General features: G+C 39.0%; 1 protein-coding gene across 1 annotated transcript in view; it reads left to right on the top strand.

Moving 5' to 3' along the window:
- Positions 1-4,894: 4,894 nt before the first annotated feature.
- Positions 4,895-23,162, top strand: part of CMPK1 (cytidine/uridine monophosphate kinase 1) — a 68,426-nt gene continuing 50,158 nt past the window's right edge. Inside the window, exon 1 of the mRNA XM_037827284.1 lies at positions 4,895-5,185. Within this exon, the coding sequence (XP_037683212.1) occupies positions 5,015-5,185 (171 nt within the window). The 5' untranslated portion in view covers positions 4,895-5,014. The remainder of the gene's footprint in view (positions 5,186-23,162) is intronic.

The following is a 23,162-nucleotide window of genomic DNA, read 5'->3' as shown; positions in this document are numbered from 1 at the left end:
TTTGCATTAGTGTAGTACATCTGTTACAGTTGATGAACCAATATTACTGGAATCATATTATTAACTCGGGTCCACAAAGAAGGTTCACTCTTTGTGTTGTACACTTCTGTGGGGTTTTTATTGTGGTAACATATATACAACATAAAATTTCCCATTGTAACTACTTTTTCAAGTATACAATTCAGTGATAGTAATCACATTCACAATGCTGTGCTACTATCACCACCATCCATTACCAAAAGTTTTCCATTACCCTAAACAGAAACTCTATACCCAATAAGCAATAACTCCTCCCCCCTGCCCCACACCTGGTAACCTGCACTCTATTTTCTGCCTCTATGAACTTGCATATTCTAGTTATTTCATATAATTGAAACCATACAATATTTGTCCTTTTGCATCTGGTTTATTTCACTTAAAATGATGTCTTCAAGGTTCATTCATGCTGTAGCATGTCAGAACTTCATTCCTTTTTAGGGCTGAATATTTTGTCATATGTATATACCACATTTTGTCTATCCATTCCTCTGTTGATGGACCCTTGGGTTGTTTCCACATTTTGGCTATTGCGAGTAATGCAGCTATGAACGTTGGTGTACAGATATCTCGTTGAATGTTTCTTTCAATTCTTTTGGGTATATACCAGAAGTGGGATTGCTGGGTCATATGATATTTCTATGTTTAACTTTTTGAGGAACAGTCAAAGTGTTTTCCACATTGGCTCTACCATTCTACATTCCCACCATTAATACACAAGGGTTCCTATTTTTCTGTATTCCTGCCATCACTTGTTATTTTTTCATTTTATTAATAATTACAACTTTACTTTTAAGGAACATATTTTTAAGAAGGCTTGCTAATCTGTCAATTTATTAAAAAAAAAAAACCTTTCAAACTTTTAAAGCTCTCAAGAGAGGTAACAATAACAATTTATACCTCAAGTTATATTGATTTATTTTACTTATTTTTTTAAAACTTAGATTATTTGGAATGAAGACTGGATTAATAAAAAATCAAACATGAAAAAATTCTCTGAAAGTATTTGCTAAACTGAGTTAATGTACCATCATCCTGATTTTGTAGATAAGGAAATTGTGGGTATAGTTCAACTTCCATTAGCTATCAAAGTTAATGAGCAAAGAAAGATCATAAAAAATTTCAAAGTTAGCAGCCAACGACAATCTCCTTTCACTGGTCTCCCTGTCATTATGCAGTACTGTTCCGGTACAGACCGAGTTTTTGCAAAGCATGGGCTGGTGCTGCAGTGAGACTAAAAAACATTCTAGACACAGAAGTAGACCCAGATTTATTAGGACTTACAAACAGGAGAGATTCTCCGATGGCAGCCAGTTTGGAGGGATAGCACTCGGCAAAGGGACAGGGAGTACAAGGGGTAAAATGTATATGATTATAGAACAAAGACATTCCATATAGTGTGAGTACGTCAGGCCTCTATTATAATCACTAAAGGGGCTTAGCTTAAGACCTGATGTTTTACTAAGATTAATGTTTAAGACTGAGATACAATCAAAGCCCTTTATGTCCGTTATTACATTCTTCTCTCTCTAGGGAGATTGTTTACTTTCTCCACCTTTCCTAGTTAAAGCAGTCTGGTTACATGCTCAGGGTCTTATTCCCATTTAGGAGGGGGCTTGGGCCCTGAGCTTCCACAAGTATGGACCTGCCTGAGCTCAGCTGACACAACTACTCCTGTGAAGGTCAGCAAATTGTTTGCTGCCAGATTTGGCACATCAGCTAGTTTAAAGACTATGTTTCCCTTAACTAATGCTCTTGGTTTCTTTGATAGCACATCCTTTGATAAAGACTTACAGCAATAACCATGTAATCTTAATCTTCATTTTAGAAATTCCATTAAAGCATCAGGTTATGCAATGCACTGGGTATGACTCCAGGAAATACATTACAATATAATAGAAGGGAATCAAGGCCCAAATGCAATATACACGGCCTACCACCCACCCAGCTATGCCACCACCCACATGCCATGGCTTTGCTCCATCACACAGACTGATCCTCAAAACCAGTTCCTCCTTGGAATAGTCAAGAAAGGTATCTCTGGAAGTACAGGAAAATAACTGCCAAAGACCATCAAGTGGCTCTACCACCTGAGTGGTAGATACAACCTGAGCAACCAAGTTACATAGTCTAAATCGTCCAGGATTTGGAGTTCTCTTAAGAGAGTGAACCATGTTATAACAATAACACATTGTCTTGCATTTAGTTTAATCCTGGAGAGTAAATCAGACAATAGTTCCTTCTTTTGAGGAGCTTGAAATTTAGTGCAGAGATAACATAAATGATTACAATACAACATACTGCTACAACAGAAGTTAAGCATGGGATGCAGGGGTAGGGGGTAGTGTGGAGGCACAACAGAGGAGCACCTAATACAGTCTTGGAAATTCAGAGAGGCTTCTTGGGGGAGGAAAAATATGAACTGAAAACTGGAAAATGAATAGAATATAGCTGGCAAAGAGGAGTGATCAAGAGGAAAAATCAGAAGTATGGGGACAGATAGTCTATTTGTAAGGGCCAATTATGATGAATGGGGCAGCTGAATAGTGATAAGGCCCTATTTCTTAAGCCCCTACAGAGTGCATTAGGAACAGAACAATTGGGAATAATAGTTTGAAAGCATGAAGATATGCCAAAAAATATCTAATGTAGACGATGATAAACAAACATGTATGGGTAGAGGTGTGTTTTGCTACACATCTCTCTGAATTCAGCCTTATCTTTAATTTACTTTGAAGAGATTTCGATTCACAAATATTCATGCGACATTTTATCTCATAGGAAATCAGAATTGTAGAGAAAGAATGCAAATTTTGAAGCCATATGCTGAGTTTGAATTTGAATTTTCCATCTACTGACTATGTAGCCATTTGGGTCGGTAAATAGGTACTCCCCTGAGCACTCTGAGTGCCTCCTCTCCTGGGACATCCTGGACCTCCCCATGACCCGCAATTAGATGGTTGATGGCTGGTACAGAAAAGGTGGGGGACAGATCCTGTTCCAGCTCTGCATATACGTTCTGATTATATTGGCTATTAGATAATTTGAATATCAAGAAAAAAGTAATATAAATGAAGTGCCTAGCATAGTGGTCATTCAGTAGATACTCATCAAATTCATTTAGTCTGTAGGCTCAGTCTGTGAATTTAGCTAAAGAATGGCTCTGACCAGGTGTCATCACTTATTCAATGTATATTTATTGAGGCATGTTATTATTGAGAGTCTGGTTGTTCACATCTAGGTAGAATTTAGTGTTTCTCTGCTATCTCCAAGGAGGTATATGGCTAAGACAACATAGATTGTTTAGGGACAAATTAGGACCAGGATACTAACAGGTAGATCTTTCACTGTGGACAAGCAGAGGGTTTAAATATTCAAGCATCAGTATAGATTGGTGTCTTTTATAACTCCAAGCCAAGGAGGCTTGGCTCCATGTGACTTCCTGGTGTGGTAAGATAAACCAGAAACTGCTTGGAGATCCTTACCTCCTTGGCTTGTTTCTCTTCTTGAGTGCTTTCAAGTTAGTTGACCTGGGGTTGCCTTTCAACAGGGGAAGGTCTAGGAAAGAAGGGTCATCTAGGCCTGCCTAAATTACACATGAGAGTTCTCCAGCTCAGCTCTCTAATGCTAAGTTTCCACAGAGAGGTTTAGGGCCCTTTGGCAGTTTTCAAACATGGCTCCAAAATTCTGACACTCCTCTTATTAAGAGGTAGGATCTATGCACCCTCTCCCTGAATCTAGACTCTGTGTCTGGTTGACTGAAAGAACATGGATTGGCGCTTCTATTCCCCATCTCTTTGGATGCTTACTCTTGGAACCTAGCCATTGTGTTTAAGAGGAAGCCCCAGCAATCTGTAGCAAGGCCCACAGTCCTAGCTTAGCTCCCAGCCAACAGCCAGAACAAAACAGATAATCATGTGAATGAGCCATCCTGGAACTGGATCCTTCAGCCCCCAGTTGAGCTGCCCCAGCTGATGCCATTGGGAGCAAAGATGAGTTGTCCCTATTCAGCCCAGCCCAAATTGCAAATCAAAGCAAAATAAATGTTTGCTGTTGTTTAAAGCCATTAAGTTTTGGTGGTTTGTTATGCATCAATAGATAACCAGAACAGGCCCCAAATGTTCTTTTTGCCTAGCCTTGTCCTTCCTGGAAATAACTCTCTGGGAAACCCTTGGCAGAGACAGGTATCTAGGTTTCGTTTTCTTCTGTCTTCCCACATCAGTATTTTCCTTAGTTCCCTAGCATGGTTGGCAGATGCACAGGGTGCAGGGCATTAAGTACTCAACTGTGGTCATAGTTCTCCACGGAGACATGGAGAGAAAACTCACCACATATTGGTATATGTAGGTATACAATGAAGCTTTGCATCCAAATCCCTGTGTGTAATCATTAGCTCTGGTGGACACCATCAGAGGAGCAAAAAAAATGTCTTCACTAAAAGCATGCAAATACTGTTCTAAGCACTTTTTCCACATACCTCATACCCTTAACATCTTTCAACTCTAATTGCCAGAAGAGACAGAAAAGTCGCTTAAGAGAAAAAGCACAAAGGAAAAGTCAGACGCTTCAATATGGCCTTATCTTGCACTCCCGCTACCTACTATTTAATAATATGACCAGCTGTCCTTGTTTTCAGCTGACCTACGTCCTAGTTCCTGCTTCCTAGCAGTGGGAGAGTTTTGAGCCTATTTCGGAAAGAACGAATGAAAGAACAAACAGCGGGGTGAAAAAGAATGCCGGGCCGACTGGCTGGGGCGCTGGAAGCAGCCTAGCAGAGACCACCGCCGAGCTTGGGACTGGAAAGCTCCTCCCTTTCCGGCCGCGGCGCGGATGCCTTGGCTGCCACAGCGGCCTGCCGCGGCGGGCGCGGGCGCGGGCATGGCCCGCCCCTTTCTCTCCGCCGCCTCCTCCGCCCCGCCCAGCGCCTCCACTGCCCCGGTCGCTGTCAGCTCTGTAGCGTCCAGTCGAGACGCGGTGTATGCTGAGTCTCTGCCACCTCCGGCTGCTGCGCGTTCTGGGCCTTGGCTTCCCGCTACTGACCCGCCAGCCACTTCTCCTCTGCCCTCGCTGCTTCATGAAGCCGCTGGTCGTGTTCGTCCTCGGCGGGCCTGGTGCCGGCAAGGGGACCCAGTGCAGCCGCATCGTCGAGGTGAGGCCCGGGCAGCTGGCGGGCATCGTAGGGCTTGACGGGACGCCGGGCCGGCCTGGCTGTCCGCGCCCCCCAGAGCTGTGGAACTGATGACTACGAGTCCCAGCAACTGTCGAGCTGCCGGCGTGGCTGCGGTCGAGGCTATGCCGGCGCGCGGCATGTCGGGACTCGTAGTCCGTGTCCGCCCGCTTTTGGGCGCCCAGAATAGAGTACTGCTTGGAGTCGCTTTGTTCCGGCTTCTCCTCTTTTCTTAAATTTTGGGGACTAATATCGCCTCAAAAGTGGGCTGGGAGCTAGTTACCGTGAGGGTCAGCCTCCGGATACCTCCTGCGCCTAGAGGTCAGTGGTTGTGTGTGCGTGAACTAAACGGAACTGGGGATTTAGGTTAGAGGCTGTATTCTCCCACAGCTGCCTGAATCGGAGACCTGTTTTTCCTCTCCGCCCTTTCCCGCAGGCCATCTGCACTCCGAACCCTCAATTAACCCGTCTTTACTTTAGAAAGGAGCCCGTGGGGCGGGGCGTTATTTTAGGTCGTCTGTGATCTGTGGACAGCTCTTTCTGGCCGGGTCAATGGCTTGGATAATTCCAGCTGTGAAGTTCAGCGGGGGTTCCGGTGGTTGGAAAAGCGGTGGAGCGGTGGACTGAGGTCAAGCTGCCACCTCTGGCCCTGCTGCAACCTCTGGCCCTGCTGCCAACTCGCACTTTGTTCTTGGACAAGTCACTTCTCTCCGAGTCTCATTTGCCCTCTCTGTAAATTAAAAGGAGACTGGGCACCCAGATTTATCCAGAATATAGAGTACCTCCCCAACTCTAAAATTATTTTTTGTTTGTTTTTGCTTCAAGGCATGGTCTGTTACCAGTTCAATTCTATTAATAATTTTCGAACCACAGTGGCAGATACTTGGTTAGTTGCTGTGATACTGTGAGGAGAAAGGCTTAATAGAGATTTTGGAGAATATTTGGGAGAGAAGGAAAACAGGATAACTAGAATAGAAGGTACAAGTAGTGGTTCCGGAAAACACCCAAGTAATCAGTGTGAAATTTGGTGATTAAGAATAGTTTTTGACCCTAACTACTAAAATAATTCACTCTTTCTCTCAGTTCCAGGGTGTATGGTCTGTGTTTAGCATTGCGCTTGTACTCCTCTCCCATCTATGTTCACACAGTCAACTCTTGTTCTGTATTCTTTAAGGAGTATCCAGAAAAAGTAAGGTGGTGATATCTAATTCATTATGTTTTCTACAGCTGTGTTAATAATTGCTGATCATTTTTAGGAATAAAAGTGGAATTAGTTCAACCAAAAAATGGGAAAGTAAAAATTAATATTTTCCTCATTTTAATTTTTTTCTTTTCATTATTTAAAAAGACAAGTGGCAAGTGTATCTTTCAGATTTTTGCTTGACATTGGAAGTGACTCTTACATGTAAATAGCATGATAGGGGAAGGAGCAAAGACAAGAGTCAAACAAATATGGGTTCAAATTCCGACTCTGCCTTCTGCTGTTTCTCTACCTCCAGAGAAGTTACTTTTAGCTTGAGTTTCTCTGTGTTTGTAAAGGAAGAAATAATCTGTATCTTGAATGATATTTGTGAATATTAAATGAGGTATATGTAAAATGGCTGCCAGGCATAGACAGGTGCAAGTAATTTTTTTCTACACTTTAGACTTCCTGATTTTTACATTAAATTAAATTGATTATTTTTACTCATAGGTATTATTAGTTTTTTAAAATTGGTTTATAACTGTTATACCTGAACGTATTTTACATATATTGTTCTGAGTCATAATGTGGCTTTAAATGTCCACACCTGAGCTAATAATACCCACATTAGTGCCCTGGATTAAAAATAATCTACATATTCCCTAACTAGTATTTATTCTTTACTCTGTTTCAGTGATGGCTGATAATATTTTGAACCTGTTGAATGTCAATTGTGAAATTTCCATGATGGGATAATTTGTTCTGTAATAATAATTTTATTCTTTAAGATTTCAGCAGTTCAATCTTAACTGTTGTCTTCTTTCATGAGAATTTTTGCTCTTGATTCCAGTTGTCAAAAACATTATTAAGCTGATATAAAATAATTCCAAATAGTTTATAATTTTGCAAATGATACCCCTAGCTAACTAAATAAATTAAAACACTGGAATGTCTATGGTTGGTTAAGTCAGAGGATTTTTTCCTTTGTTAGTCTCTTATATTTTGACTCAATATTTTATTATACATGCAAACATAACTGAATTCTAAAATATTACAATTTTTGGAACTAAAATATAGTTTCTGTGGGTAAAAAGTTATATAAATCAAGATTAAATTCCCCAGCTATCATGCCAGTGCTGAATTAGCATAAGGGGTACCTGAAAAGCGCCTAAAATAGAAGTGTATCTTTGCCAGAGTTACATTGATGTCCACTTCAGGCTGCCAGAAGCACATCTTGGGGCCCTGGCAACAGAACCTGAGGCTATCTTTCCCTCTAAGGCCCTGGGATTTTTCCTTAGGGATGGGGTGTGGGTAGAGAGAAGCTGGTATTTGTTTTATCACTGGAGGCTAATTCTACCATTCTGCTAATTGTGCTACAAAACCCTGGGGAGGAAAAGACACTTTCTAAAAGTGTTCTGAATTGGGAACCAAAGATTTTGGGGTTGACTTTGTCCTTTATTTGTATTGATCTTTTTCAGTGTTTTGTTTTGTTATTTTCTAGCTAATTGTTTCAAAATCAGTGTCTTCCAGTACTAAATTTGTTTTTGAAAATTAGACATTTTCTAAACAGTGTAATCCTTTATTAAAGTACTCAGAGTGGAGTTAATGTGTAATAATTTACTTGTTACTAAAAATTCATGCTGGGGATTCTATGTCACTAAATTTTTTTTTAAATTGAGCTTTATTTATATTTGTTGTCTTGGCCCAAGAGAAATTATGATGCAGTAAAACTCATGTTTGAAAATAACAACCACTCTTGTGTTATGTGTTAGCTAGAAGGGATATTTAAGCCTCCTCTCTTTTAAAGGTTATGAACATTTTGTTTATTATGTTATTTAGTGTATTATTATTATTATTATTATTATGACTAATGCTTTTATCTATGACAAAAACCGTAAGAATGCCCAGAAAGTATATTTTATTATCTGTGTCATAAATTCCTCCAGGGCCTATATGGGTAATTCATACTTTACATAGACATCCTGATTACTATACTTATAAAAAAGTTTCGGGTGATATTTACTATAAGCATGTAGAAATGGTAAACTTGGTTTTATTTATCTTTGTGTCTTCTCTCCTGAACATTGTGTCTGGCATGCAGTAGGTGCTTAGTAAGTATTCCTTGAATGAATATTGATAGACGGCATTTGTCCTGAAGAAGTAAAAATTTTAAAAATCTGGTCCCCAGGGGGCACCTAAGTAGTAGTTAGTTCTCCCAATTTCAGGACCAAAAGTGTTTGAATGATGTCTCGCTCTGTCTTCCTCAGATTTCTCAGTGTAATGTTTCTGTTTACTCTCAGTCTGATTGTGAAAATCTGGTAAGCATTCTAAAATTTCCAAGCTCTTGGAATCCTCAAAGCAGATTACCACTCATAGGAAAAAAACAGTAGGCTGTTGCACTGGATGTTAAGGTTAAGATTAGGCCTTTCTCCTTTTGGTGTTAGGGGTGGAGTAAGAGATAGGTTGTTTTTGTTTTTGTTTTAAAGAGAGTTTATATTTTCAATAAAAGAGATGGTCCACAGAATCCTCAATCCTGAAGCATCACAGTTTTGTTAAAAGTGGTTGTAAAAGTGGTATTTTTATTTTAAGAACCTTTCAGGGAGAGAGATATGTTAGATTGTTAACAGTCCTTTTGAAATTTTAATTTTTTGCCTTTCCATTTTCAGTTATGAAAGTATCACATGCTTGTTGGGAAAAGTTAAATCTCTAATACTGAGGTTACCAGTATTGAATGCTTGGTGTATATTCCTTCCCATTTCTTAATCTTCTTATAAATAAAAATGTAAATATTTATCTTTTTTTTTTTACCCTCCAGATGGGATTATTCTATTTTTTACTGAATATTTCATGAATATCCTTTCAGGTCTATACATGCAGATTTAGTTCATACTTATCAGTAGCTGCAGAATATTCCCTAATATGGATATTACTATAGCATGGTTGTGCCATTCCCCATTGATGGAGATTCATAGTTGTTTCCGGGGTTATTTTGTTATTGCAAACAGTGCTTCAGTAAACTTCCTTGAAAATATAGTATTGCATGTGGATGCTTTTGTTTTTGTAGGCTAGATTCCTAAAAATGGAGTTGTTGGATCAGAGGATATGTGCACTTTTAATTCCAATTGATATATTACCACCAGATTACTTTTCAAAAACATACCTATTACATTTCTATCAGAGTGTCTGTTTCTTTACCAGTACCAGATGACTATCAATCATTGTAATTTTTGCAAATATGACATTTGAGAGGTTTTCCTTTCTAAAGATTTTCCTAGTAAATTCCTCATGTTTTCCAAGAGGTCCATTAAAGTGAAATGGTATAATTAATTATCTGTTCTTTTTTTTTTTTTAATATCTCCCTGTACTTGTCATTTATTCGGAAAATACTTTCTGAGAGTTAGGCACTATTCCAGTTGCTGAGGTGATAAAGACACAGACCCTGCTGTCAAAGAAGTTTATAGTGTGCTGAGGAGACAAGGAAGTTAATCAGTGACTGCAGGATAGAGTTGTAAGTCCTATGATAGAAACATACCAAATATACCGTTTAGTTAAGGGACATCTAAATCTCAGTCCAGTTGGTCAGGGAAGGCCTCCCACAGAAGGTGACATGTTTGAGCTCAGTTTTGAAGGGCATTAGGAAAGAAGCAGCTGGGAGATGTTGAGGAGTGGAGAGCACTTGAAGCAGAGTTAACCCTTACATAGGGAGGTTTCAATTCTGAGAAAAGCCCTAACGTAAACCCGCATAAGAGTCTGAGTGGAAAAACACTTCTTGAATGCACTCTGTGCTGTGTCTGTATGTGGGAATACAGGCTTCTAGAGGCTCTCTATTTGGAGTGGATGCACACACATACTTCATAGAATTTCATGAGAAAAGAGATGAAAGAATTTTGCAAATATTATTTAATTTTAAGCTGACTTTAAAATTGTGTATCTTTCAGTTTTTTCCCCCTAACTAAATGCAGTGTTTTTAACACTGGAGACCCTGTCTTTTGCTCCCCCCGCTCCATTCTGTGTGGTGTTGGGAAGTTCCCAAAAACATTCAGTTCATGCTGCCTTTAGTGTCTTGGTAATTTTTTTTTCCCCACAGCATCCTAAGTCCAAAAGAAATGCTTAACAGTTATATTTAATAAGTAATCAGGTCCAAACAATTTAAGTATTTATTTTCTAACAACTTTAGTAGCCATTTGAAGAAAATAATATACATACATTGTTTAAAAATTAGAAAATACAGGTAAATAAATAAAAAGAAAATAAAAAATTACTAGTATTCTTGCCATCCAGAGACAACCACCATTAATATTTTGGAGTATAGCCTTCCAGACTTCTTTTTTTTTTCAATTAGTTTCATAACTGTCTGGAAACCTGCTTTTCATTTATGTCACAAACTTATTACTATGTTAATAAATGTACTTTTACCATACAATCTTTATCACTACATCATACTCCATAGATAGGTACATTTTTTATTTAACCCATTCCCTATTTTTGGCAACTTTGTAATTTTTAATTTTTCAAAATTTGTTTTTACTGTTTTTTTGTTGGTTGGTCTTTTTTTTTTTTTTAGTGGGGAGGCTCTTCCATCCTACCTGGTCTCCTGCCTTGAGTTGTATTTACTGCACTACAGTAGATATGCACTGTCTCCCTCAGTTTCCCTCTGGAAAGGGAACTTACCTATCATTTGTAAGCTTTTCTCTTATTTTTCAAGAGTAACTTGTGCTGGTTTGAATGTATTATGTCCCCCAGAAAAAGCCATATTCTTTGATGCAATCTTGTGGGGCAGACATAATAGTGGGGATTAAGTTGGAATGTTTGGATTAGGTTGTTTGTGTGGAGATGTGCCCCACCCAACTGTAGATGATAACTGATGGGATATTTCCATGGAGGCGTGGCCCCACCCATTCAGGGTGGGCCTTGATCAGTGGAGCCATATAAACGTGCTGACTCAAGGAGATGGAACTGAGTGCAGCTGTGAGTGACGTTTTGAAGAGGAGCAAGCTTGCTACAGAGGAACGTCCTGGGAGAAAGCCATTTTGAAACCAGAGCAGATGCCAGCCACGTGCCTTCCCAGCTAACAGAGGTTTTCTGAATGCCATTGGCCATCCTCCAGTGAAGGTACCCGATTACTGATGTGTTACCTTGGACACTTTATGGCCTTAAGACTGTAACTGTGTAGCCAAATAAACCCCCTTTTTATAAAAGCCAATCCATATGTGGTGTTTTGCATTCCACAGCATTAGCAAACTAGAACATAACTCTTCCACCTCGACCCTCAATCCCATTTCCTCCCATTTATTCCCTGATCTTAGTTTATGAATTAACCCCCCTCTGTGTCCTATATCTTAAATGTCTCCTATACTAAGTCTATAAATTTGCTTCTCATTCTTATCTTCCAAAAAGAACCCTTTAGCCCTGTTTTCTTTTGAAAACTACCACCCTTGCTTTCTTTCTCTTTTGCACCAGACTTCATAAAATAGTCTATATTTGTTTTCTGTGCTTCCTTACCTCACCATCTCTCCTCAGCTCTCTGAAAGCTAGTTTCTGCCCCATTGCTGCACTGAAATTTTTTCTTTCTAGGTCATGAATGACCCCTTAATTGCCAAATCCAGGGGATTTTTTAGCCCTTATGTTGCTTGACCTCTGGGAGGTTTTGGAAACAATGACTACTCCTTTCTTGGTACTGTCTTCTCTGATTGTCATGGCCGTGCTCTCTCTTAAGTTTTCTCCTTTCTTCTCTAATTGCTGCTTCTGAGTTTCCTTTCATCTGGTTTCATTAGTTCCATCCATGTTAATATTTACATATCCCTCCCAGATAGACTATGAATTCTTTAAAGAATGTATTATTCGCCCCTGTATGCTAATTTGAAATGTAGTACAAGTCACCTACTAGGCGTTCAAAAACATCCACAAATCAGGGAATTAAGGAAAAAGTGGCATAGATAGATGTAACAAGCCAGTGAAGTCCTAACTGGGAAATTTGTAATATTAAACCAAGAAGAGTAGCGGGAAGAATGTCCCAGGGAAGAAGAGCACAGATGAAGTACCTGGAAAGTGTAAGGCCTATTGAAGCAATGGCGAGGGAGTAGAGAGGAAGGTTTACAGGGGAACAATCAGAGCTGTGATTGGAAAAATACTTTGGGATCCAGTTGTTTAGAGACTTCGTGATAGACTAACGGATTGAGGAGCTTAGATGATATTGTTCAATGATGCTTTTCTGTACTAAGAAAATAAAAGTAATGCAGGCGCTCCGCCTCCAAGAAAGTAGTGTTTGCTGGAAACAAGATATATGTGGTAAATTATAGTAACATCAGCATTCATTTCATCCAGCACATTTCTTTGAAGCATATGGAACACCCATCTAAGCATATTCACACATCTGGAAAAATTCTTATTTCTTGGAAAAGAAAACCACTTATGAATGGAAAACTGCTTATGAATGGGGCAGGTTAGGTACTTTCCCACATGGAGCCAAAAGGATCCTTTACTTTTCATAGATCAAAGGTCAGAGTGAATGGAAGATTTTATAGTCTGTCTTTTTTTAAACAACAATTTTATTGAGATATAGTTCACATTCCATACAGTTCATCCATTTAAAGTGTATACTTCAGTGTTTTTTTTAAAAGCAAATATTTAATTCATTTATTGTCATTAAGTTACAGCATTTCAGTGTTCACACTGCATGGAAATACACAGACAAATTTTTCAAACACTAAAATTTTAGGCATGAGGTCAGCTGTTGGTTGTCTTGTCATAAGAAAATGTCAAAAATTCTATTAAATGCTAAGTAGTCATAAATTTTGTTCTCTTTAGTTTTTCAATATATAATATATATTTTTTCAGTATATAATTTTATATATTATATATTAAATTCTAATATATCATATGTATATAGTACTGCAGATAAAACCATCATTGGAAATTATTAAACTAATTGCATATTTTAAGCTACTCTTTATGAAAAGAAAATATCCAATATTTGTAAGGTTGGTTTAGATACTCTCAACTATTTCTATAAAAAGAGTCTGGTTAGTAAAAATAGCATACAGCGTATTTTTCCTTAGCAAGACTGCTTGGGATGATGGAATCTGTGACTCAGCAGCAGTAGGTGGTAATACTGTCCCTTCAAAGAGCATATTCTTTATTTTCCATTATTATGCAGAGGCCTTTTCAATCATCTCATATTTGATAAGTTATCCTCCTGAATGAGTGGGGCTACATCATTTGTTGCATGGCATGACACGGAAGCCAGTTTTGAGGTTGTATCTTGTAGGCAGATCTCACGAGATGGTCCCTGGACTCCTTGCTTCAGGCATGGTCCTCAGCTTTCCCCACCAACGTGCCTGCCTGCTGCTGCTGTCCCGCAGCCACCACTGCTCCTTGAGCCCTGCTTTCAGTGGTTTTTAGTATGTTTAGTTTTGCAACCATCATCACAAGTTCAGAACAGTTTCATTACTCCAGAAAGAAACTGTAATACCATTTAGCCATCACTCCCCGTTACCCCAATCCTCTCAGCCCTAGGCAATCACTAATCTACTTTGTCTCTGTTGATTTACCTATTCTTGACATTTCATATAAATTAGATTTTCAATATGTGGTCCTTTGTGACTGGCTTCTTTCACTTTGCGTAATTTTTTCAGGGTTCTTCTATGTTGTAGCATGTATCAATACTTTATTCCTTTTCATGGCGAAATAATTGTGGATACACGACATTTTATTGATCCATTCATCAGTTGATGGACATTTTGATTGTTTCCAAATTTTGGCTATTAAGAATAATGCTGCTTTGAACATTTGTGTATAAGTTTTTGATTGGACATATGTTTTCATTTCTCTTGGTCACCTTTTGAGTAACTCATCATTTGACATTGCCACCAACACTTGTTACTATCTTTCTTTTTTGATTATAGCCATCCTAGTGGGTGTGAAGTGATATCTCATTTGGTTTCAATTTGCATTTTCCTCATGACTAATATTGTTGAGCAGCGTTTCACGTGCTTATCATCCATTTGTATGTCTTCTTTGGAGAAATGTTCAAATCTTTTGTTCATTTTTTTGCAAAACAGTAATTTTTTTATTGCCTTTGTCCATTTTTAAATTGGATTATTTGTCTTTTTATTGTTGAGTTTAACATATGATCTAGAGATACAAGTCCTTTATCCACATACATGATTTGCAATTATTTTCTCCCACTCTGTGGTTTGTCTTTCACTTTCTTGATGGTATCTTTGAAGCATAAAAATCTTTTATTTTGATGAGGTTTTGCATCTTTTACATTATAACATTCAGTATGCGTTTTTTTTTTTAACTTTTTATTTTGAAATACTTTCAAACTTACAGGACAGTTACAAAAATAGTGCAAACCCAGAGAACACCAACATACCTCTGCCACCTCTCAGGTGCCTGATCCACCAGTTTTAACATTTTGTCACATTTTCATATCGTTCTATTTATCTATCTGCCCATCTGTCTTATCCATCCATTTTCTGAACATTTGAGTGTATCTTGTGTACATGATGCCCCATGAACATTTAATTCTGCCATCTACATATCCTAAGAACAAGGATATACATTTCTGTAACCACCTTAAGTGCAGTTATCAAGTTCAAGAAATTTGACATGATACAGGGTTTACATTCTGTGTTCCAGTTTTTTCATGTGTCAAAATAATGTCCCTTTGAGGCTTCTCTCCTCCTTTGTTAGACTTCATCCAGGGTCACATGTTGCATTTAATCATCACTTTCTCTTCAGTAGCTCTTTTTTTCTTTCTTTTATAATTGTGGGAACATATGTACAATGTAAACATTCCCATCTCAGTCATTCCCAAGCATTCCCAGTCAATAGGATTAATCACATTCACAGTATTGCAATACCCTTACCACCTTTCATTATGAAAACTTTTCCATCTCCCCAAGCAGAAACCCTATATCCATTATGCGTTAACTCCCTTGTTCCGGTTTGCTAAAGCTGCTGTTATGCAAAATAGCAGAAATGGATTGGCTTTTATAAAGAGGATTTATTAGGCTACAAATTTACAGTTCTAAGGCTATAAAAGTGTCCAAACTAAGGCATCAACAAGAGGATATCTTCTCTGAAGAAAGGCCGGTGGCGTCTGGAACACCTCTGTCAGTTGGGATGGCATGTGGCTGGCATCTGCTGGTCCTTTGCTCCGAGGTTCTGGTTTTAAAATGGCTTTCTCCAAAATGTCTCTGGGCTTCTGTCTCTCTTAGCTTCTCTCTCACAGCTCCTGTGCTTCTTTGCTTGTTCTCGCAGGGTGTTTCTCTCTAAATATCTGGGGTCCCCTCTTAGCTTCTCCAGGGCAAACTCCGGGCTTCATCTCTTAGCTTAGCATCTCCAAACATCTTTCTCTCTACATCTCCAAGTGTCTGGGAAACTCTGGATTATATATCTTAGCTTCTCTCCAAAATATCTCTCTCAGCTTCTCTGAGCTCCTCTCGGTGAGCTCTCTTAAAGGACTCTGGTAAACTAATCAAGACCCACCCTAAATGGGTGCGGTCACACCTCCATGGAAATAATCTAATCAAAAGATCTCACCCACAATTGCATATGTTACATCTCCATGGAAACAACCTAATGAAAAGGTCCCACTCATAATAAGTCTACCGTCACAAGATTGCATTAAAGAACATAGTCTTTCCTTGGGTACATTAAAGTTTAAAACTGACACATCCCCATTTCCCCACCACTAGCAGCTTTATTTTTTAAATTTTTTTTTATTGTGAAATATAACATATATACAGAAAAGTGATAACTTTCAAAGTATGATTTGACAAGTAGTTATAGACAAATTTCAAAGACTGTTATAGGTTATAGTTCCACAATTTCAGCCATTTCCTTATTGTGAAATATATATACAGAAAAGTGATAATTTGCAAAGTATGGTTTAACAGGTAGTTATAGAGCAAGTTTCAAAGAACGTTACGGGTTAGAGTTCCACTGTTTCTGTTATATCCTTCTAGCTGTTCTAATACCCTCGAGAATAAAAAAAAGAAATATTTATATAAAGATTCAGTATTTATAATCCTTTGTTAAATCCTATCTTATCTGTTGCTACTTCTCCCTCTCTTTTGATCACTGTCTCAATCTTCAGGGATATCTGGACAGTAACCACCCTAATTTGTTCGTATTGAAAAGGGGTGTTTACATTATGGTGAAGGGGGATGCATCTGGTTGATATTCTTGAAGAGACTGTTGCCTCTGAGTTTGGGGACTTACTTGGCATAGGAACACTCTGGAGGATTTAAGTTCCTGAGAAAGAAATTTAGTGAGTGAAACTTTTATAGAGTGTCAGATAGGGTCCTGGGTATTCTTTAGGATTTGTGGTACTGCTGTTGATTAGGGTTTGGCATACTGTGATCCTTTGGAATTTCTAGCTGAAGCTTGCATAAGAGTAACCTCCAGTTTAGCCTCTTAACTCTATTTGAGTTCTCTTAGCCACCAAAACCTTATTTTGTTACCTTTCTTTTCCCCCTTTTGGTCAAGAAGTTACTCTCAATCCCTTGATGTCAGGGCCAGGCTCATTCCTGGGAGTCGTGTCCCACGTTGCCAGGGAAACTCACTCCCCTCGGAGTCATGTCCCATGTAGGGGTGAGGGTAATGAATTTATCTGCAGAGTTGGGCTTAGAGAGAGAAAGTCCACATCTGAGCAACAAAAGAGTTTCTCTGGAAGTGACTCTAGGCAAAATTATAGATAGGCTTAGACTCCCCTTTACAGCCATAAGTTTCACAAGAGAAAGCCTCAAGATCGAAGGCCTGACTTATTAAATAGGGGGTTCCTAATTGTACATAGTATATATTCTGTCCAAGGTAAACAGTGTCTCATACTATCTTCACTTGGTTGTACAATCATCACTCTCAATTTTAAACAATTAACAACCCAAAGCACCCCAAAGCTCTTATCACCCCCTAATTGTTTATCCCTAGTATTAGTGTGGTACTAGTAAAGTGTTCCTATTGAATATAGTCCATAGTATGCAATAGGTAGTTCTTCCCATATACCACTCTGTTGTTAACTCTTTGTACCATTGTCATACCTTAGAAGTAGATCCTGTATGTACTTATTTATATTTGTAGTGCTAATCTGTGGGATACATGCATTTAAACAATCCCTTTCAATCATGTTCACTTTTAATATGGTACTAATATATATAGTCCTATTAATGAACTATCATCACCCCTTTCCATTCCCATACCTTTGAAGTTCAACCTTGTTAGCAGGTCTGTACATATTAGGTAATCATTCTCTCTTCTCTAGCTATTGTCTATCTCTAGGTCCCCTATATTCTACATTTTAAGACACTGATTTTACATTATTCAGGGAGTTCATATTAGTGATAACATACAATATCTCTCCTTTTGTGTCTTATTTCACTCAGCATTAAGTCCTCAGTGTTCATCCATGTTGTCACGTTTCAGGACCTCATTCCTTCTTACTGCTGCATAGTTGTGCCAGTTTGAATGTATTATGTCCCCCCAAACACCATTATCTTTGATGTAATCTTGTGTGGGCAGACTATCAGTGTTAATTAGATTGTAATTCTTTGAGTGTTTCCATGGAGATGCTCCCCACCCAACTGTGGGTGATGACTCTGATTGGAGAATTTCCGTGAAGGTGTTGGCCCGCCCATTGGGTGGGTCTGAATTAAATTACTGGTGTACTATATAAGATCAGACAGAAGGAGTGAGCTTGCTACAGCCAAGAGGGACACTTTGAAGAAAGCACAGGAGCTGCAGATGAGTGACAGTTTGAAGACAGCCGTTGAAAGCAGACGCCTGCTCCGGAGAAGCTGGGAGAGGACAAATATCCCAAGTGCAACTAAGAGTGACATTTTTGAGGAACTGCAGCCTAGAGAGGAATGTCATGGGACAAAGACATTTTGAAACAGAGCTTTGGAGCAGACACCAGCCACGTGCCTTCCCAGCTAACAGAGGTTTTCTGGACGCCATTGGCCATCCTCCAGCGAAGGTACCCAATTGCTGATGTGTTACCTTGGACACTTTATGGCCTTAAGACTGTAACTGTGTAACCAAATAAACCCCCTTTTGTAAAAGCCAATCCGTCTCTGGTGTTTTGCATTCCAGCAGCATTAGCAAACTAGAACAATAGTATTCCATCATATGTATATATCACATTTTATTTACCCACTTGTCTGCTGAAGGACACTTGGATTGTTTCCATCTTTTGGCAATTGTGATTAATGCCATGATGAACATTCATGTCACTGCTTTCACATCTTCTGGGTATATGCTGATTAGTGGAATTGCCAGAACATAAGGTGTTCTGGTTTGCTAAAGCTGCCAAAATGCAAAATACCAGAAATGGATTGGCTTTTGCAATGGGGTTTATTAGTTCACACATTTACAGTTCTAGGCCCATGAAAGTGTCCAAATTAAGGCATCAAGAGGAAGATACTTTCTCTGAGGAAAAGGCTGATGGCGTCTGGAACATCTCTGTCAGCTGGGAAGGTACATAACTGGAGGTTTGCTGGTCCTTTGCTCCAGGGTTGCACTGCTTTCAGTTTTTTATTCCAGTGGCTTTCTCCTTAAGCATCTGTGGGTTCTCACTTAGCTTCTCCGGGGCAAACTCTAGGCTTCATCTCATAGCTCAGCATCTCCAAATGTCTGGGTCTGTGTCAGCTCTGAGGTCTCTTAAGGACTCCAGTAAACTAATCAAGACCCACCTTGAGTGGGTGTAGTCACATCTCCGTGGGAAATAATTAATCAAAAGTTCCCACCCGCAATAGATTTGCCCCCACAAGATTGGATTAAAAGAACGTGGCTTTTCTGGGGGACATAATAGACCCAAACCAGCATATAGGGTAACTTGATATTTAGTTTTTTGAGGAACCATCAAATTGTCTTCCACAGCAGCTGTACCATTATACATTCCCACCACCAGTGGATAAGAGTTCAGATTTCTCCACATCCTCTCCAGTGTTTGTTTAATGGCAGCCATTCTTATTGGTGTGAGATGATATATCATTGTGGTTTTGATTTGCATTTCCCTAATAGCTAGTGAAGATGAACATTTTTTCATGTGTTTAGTTATTTGTATTTCCTTTTTGGGAAAAGTCTTTTCATACCTTTTGCCTGTTTTATAACTGGGCTGTTTGTACTATTGTTGTTGAATTGTAGAATTTCTTTATGTATGCAAGATATCAGTCTCTTATCAGATATATGGTTTCCAAGTATTTTCTCCCATTGAGTTGGTTGCCTCTTCACCTTTCTGACGAAGTCCTTTGGGATAGAGAATCTTTTGATTTTTAGGAGTTTCCGTGTATCTATTTTTTTCTATCATTGCTTGTGCTTTGGGTGTAAGGTCTAAGAAGCTACCTTGTATTACTAGGTCTTGAAGATGTTTCCCTATATTATCTTCTTAGAGTTTTATGGTAGTCTCTTATATTGAGGTCTTTGATCTACTTTGAGTTAATTTTTGTATAAGGTGTGAGGTAGGGGTCTTCTTTTATTCTTTTGATTATGGCTGACCAGTACTCTCAGCCTCATTTGTTGAAGAGACTATTCTGTTCCAGTGCAGTGGATTTGGGAGCCTTATCAAAAATCAGTTGACCTTAGATCTGGGGGTCTATTTCCAAATGCTTTGTTTGATTCCATTGATCAATATGTTTGTCTTTGTGCCAGTACTGTGCTGGTTTGACTACTGTAGCTTTACAGTAGGTTTAAAGTCGGGAAGTGTATGTAAGTCCTCCCACTTCATTCTTCTTTTTTAGAATGTTTTTGGCAATTTGAGGCCCCTTTCCCTTCCAAGTAAATTTGGTAACTAGCTTTTCCAAGTCAGCAAAAAGGCTGTTGGAATTTTGATTGGAATAGTGTTGAATCTATAGATCAGTTTGGGTAGAATTGACATCTTAATGATGTTTATCCTTCCTATCCATGAACACGGAATATCTTTCCACGTATTTAGGTCCTCTTTGATTTGTTTTAGTAACACTTTGTAATTTTCTATGTAGAGGTCTTTTACATTCTTGGTTAAGTTTGTTCCTAGATACTTGATTCTTTTAGTTGCTATTGTGTTTGGAATTTTTTTCTTAATTGCCTCTTCAGTTGTGTCATTATTATTATATAGGATGATTACTGACTTTTGCCATTAATCTAAAATCCTGCCCCACTTTGCTGAATTTGTTTATTAGCTCAAGTAGCTTTGTCATCAATTTCTCAGGATTTTCCAAATATATGATTACATCATCTGCAAATAATGACAGTTTTACTTCTTCCTTTCCAATTTGGATGTCTTTTATTTCTTTTTCTTGCCTAATTGCTCTGGCTAGAACTTCTAGCACAATGTTGAATTATAATGGTGACAGTAGGCATCCTTGCCTCCTTCCCGATTTAGGGGGAAGACTTTCAGTCTCTCATCATTGGGTACCATGCTGTCTGTGGGTTTTTCATATATGCCCTTGTCACGGCCCAAGGGAGGCCTTTCCTGCCAAGAGACCAAAGAAGACACCAGGCATGTTCTGAGGCATGAACATTTATTCAGGGCTTTCTTATAAGGAGATGGAAGTCAGCTGCTCTGAATGGTGGCAAGTTCAGAGCTCAAATGTGAAGATACTCTGCAAAAGCAGGGGGTACCAGGGAGTGGTTTGTAAGGGTTAGGACAAAGACATTCCAGTGGGTATGAGAGCATAAGCATGGGGGTGGGGTGGGGGGAAGGGGTCTTGTGAATAGGGAGGGATCGATTGTAGTCAACAGGGAAGAGTGGAGGATTATAGGTTATCTTGTAGATGATAGTATCTCAGGGAGTTTCAGGGAGGAGGTAAGTTATAGATTACATTTAGAGCTGGAGGCCTGATCCTACAAGGAGAGTAGGTCAAACCTTAACTGACCTAGGTCATGCAAGCTGCTGTGTACACAGTCTTCAACGCCCTTGGGGAAGGCCTTGTGTCCAGGGCTTCCACAGTCCACCCCCAAGCAGCAATTTGCGTTGACCATAGGACAGGCTATTATTGCATCCATAATCCACAACAATACAGTAAACCAGTACATATGGACTGTAATCCTGTTACCATGGCCAACTTAAAGAATGGAACCATTTGGACAAAGGATCATTAGATAAATATTCAATATTTTGTGTATGCTCTTACATGTGATTAAGAACTTGTGTTACATTTTGTGAGTTGTCAGGTATATATACACAATGTTGAATATTAATTAAAGCACAGGTACTGCTTTGGGTAATGGTTAAAACATCCAGAGCCATTCTGTTTTGTAAGATTTACTTTCCTAAGTTGTGTAGTTTCATCATTAAGCAATGATATAGCTAATTTTGGCTCATTGAGTACTTGTGCTGTGTGTTTAGCTAAAGCAGCTACATGTTTTTTAGTTACTAGGGCGGCATCACGTGGAGCTAAAAGATAGCTAAAGGATAAAACCACCAGGCAGTCTGCTTTGTTCTATATCTAGTTTTTTTTTTTTTTATCTTCATTTTATTGAGATATATTCATATACCACGCAGTCATACAAAACAAATCGTACTTTCGATTGTTCACAGTACCATTACATAGTTGTACATTCATCACCCAAATCAATCCCTGACACCTTCATTAGCACACACACAAGAATAACAAGAATAATAATTAGAGTGAAAAAGAGCAATTGAAGTAAAAAAGAACACTGGGTACCTTTGTCTGTTTGTTTCCTTCCCCTATTTTTCTACTCATCCATCCATAAACTAGACAAAGTGGAGTGTGGTCCTTATGGCTTTCCCAATCCCCTTGTCACCCCTCATAAGCTACATTTTTATACAACTGTCTTCGAGATTCATGGGTTCTGGGTTGTAGTTTGATAGTTTCAGGTATCCACCACCATCCACCCCAATTCTTTAGAACCTAAAAAGGGTTGTCTAAAGTGTGCGTAAGAGTGCCCACCAGAGTGACCTCTTGGCTCCTTTTGGATTCTCTCTGCCACTGAAGCTTATTTCATTTCCTTTCACATCCCTCTTTTGGTCAAGAAGATGTTCTCCGTCCCACGATGCCAGGTCTACATTCCTCCCTGGGAGTCATATTCCTCGTTGCCAGGGAGATTCACTCCCCTGGGTGTCTGATCCCACGTAGGGGGGAGGGCAGTGATTTCACCTTTCAAGTTGGCTTAGCTAGAGAGACAGGGCCACATCTGAGCAACAAAGAGGCATTCGGGAGGAGGCTCTTAGGCACAACCATAGGGAGGCCTAGCCTCTCCTTTGCAGCAACCGTCTTCCCAAGGGTAAAACCTGTGGTAGAGGGCCCAACCCATCAAGCCACCAGTCCCCTATGTCTGTGGTCATGTTAGCAACCATGGAGGTGGGGTAGGCGAATACCCCTGCATTCTCCACAGGCTCCTCAAGGGGGCACTACATCTTTTTTTTTCCTTGTTTTTTGTTTTTTTTTTGTTTTTTTTTTTTTTAACTTTCCCTTCTTTTTTAAATCAACTGTATGAAAAAAAAAGTTAAAAAGAAAACAAACATACAATAAAAGAACATTTCAAAGAGACCATAACAAGGGAGTAAGAAAAAGACAACTAACCTAAGATAACTGCTTAACTTCCAACATGTTCCTACTTTACCCCAAGAAAGTTACCTAATATAGCAACATTTCTGTGTACTTGCTCCTACTATATCCATCAGAAATTAACAGACCATAGTCATTCCTGGGCATCCCCAGAACGTTAAATAGCTTATCTGTTCTTCTTGGATTATTGTTCCCCCTTCCTTAATTGCTCTCTATTGCTAGTTCCCCTACATTCTACATTATAAGCCATTTGTTTTAC

This window comes from Choloepus didactylus, chromosome 2, assembly GCF_015220235.1.
Source record: "Choloepus didactylus isolate mChoDid1 chromosome 2, mChoDid1.pri, whole genome shotgun sequence".
NCBI lineage: Eukaryota > Metazoa > Chordata > Mammalia > Pilosa > Megalonychidae > Choloepus > Choloepus didactylus.
This window is presented reverse-complemented; position numbering and strand designations above follow the sequence as displayed.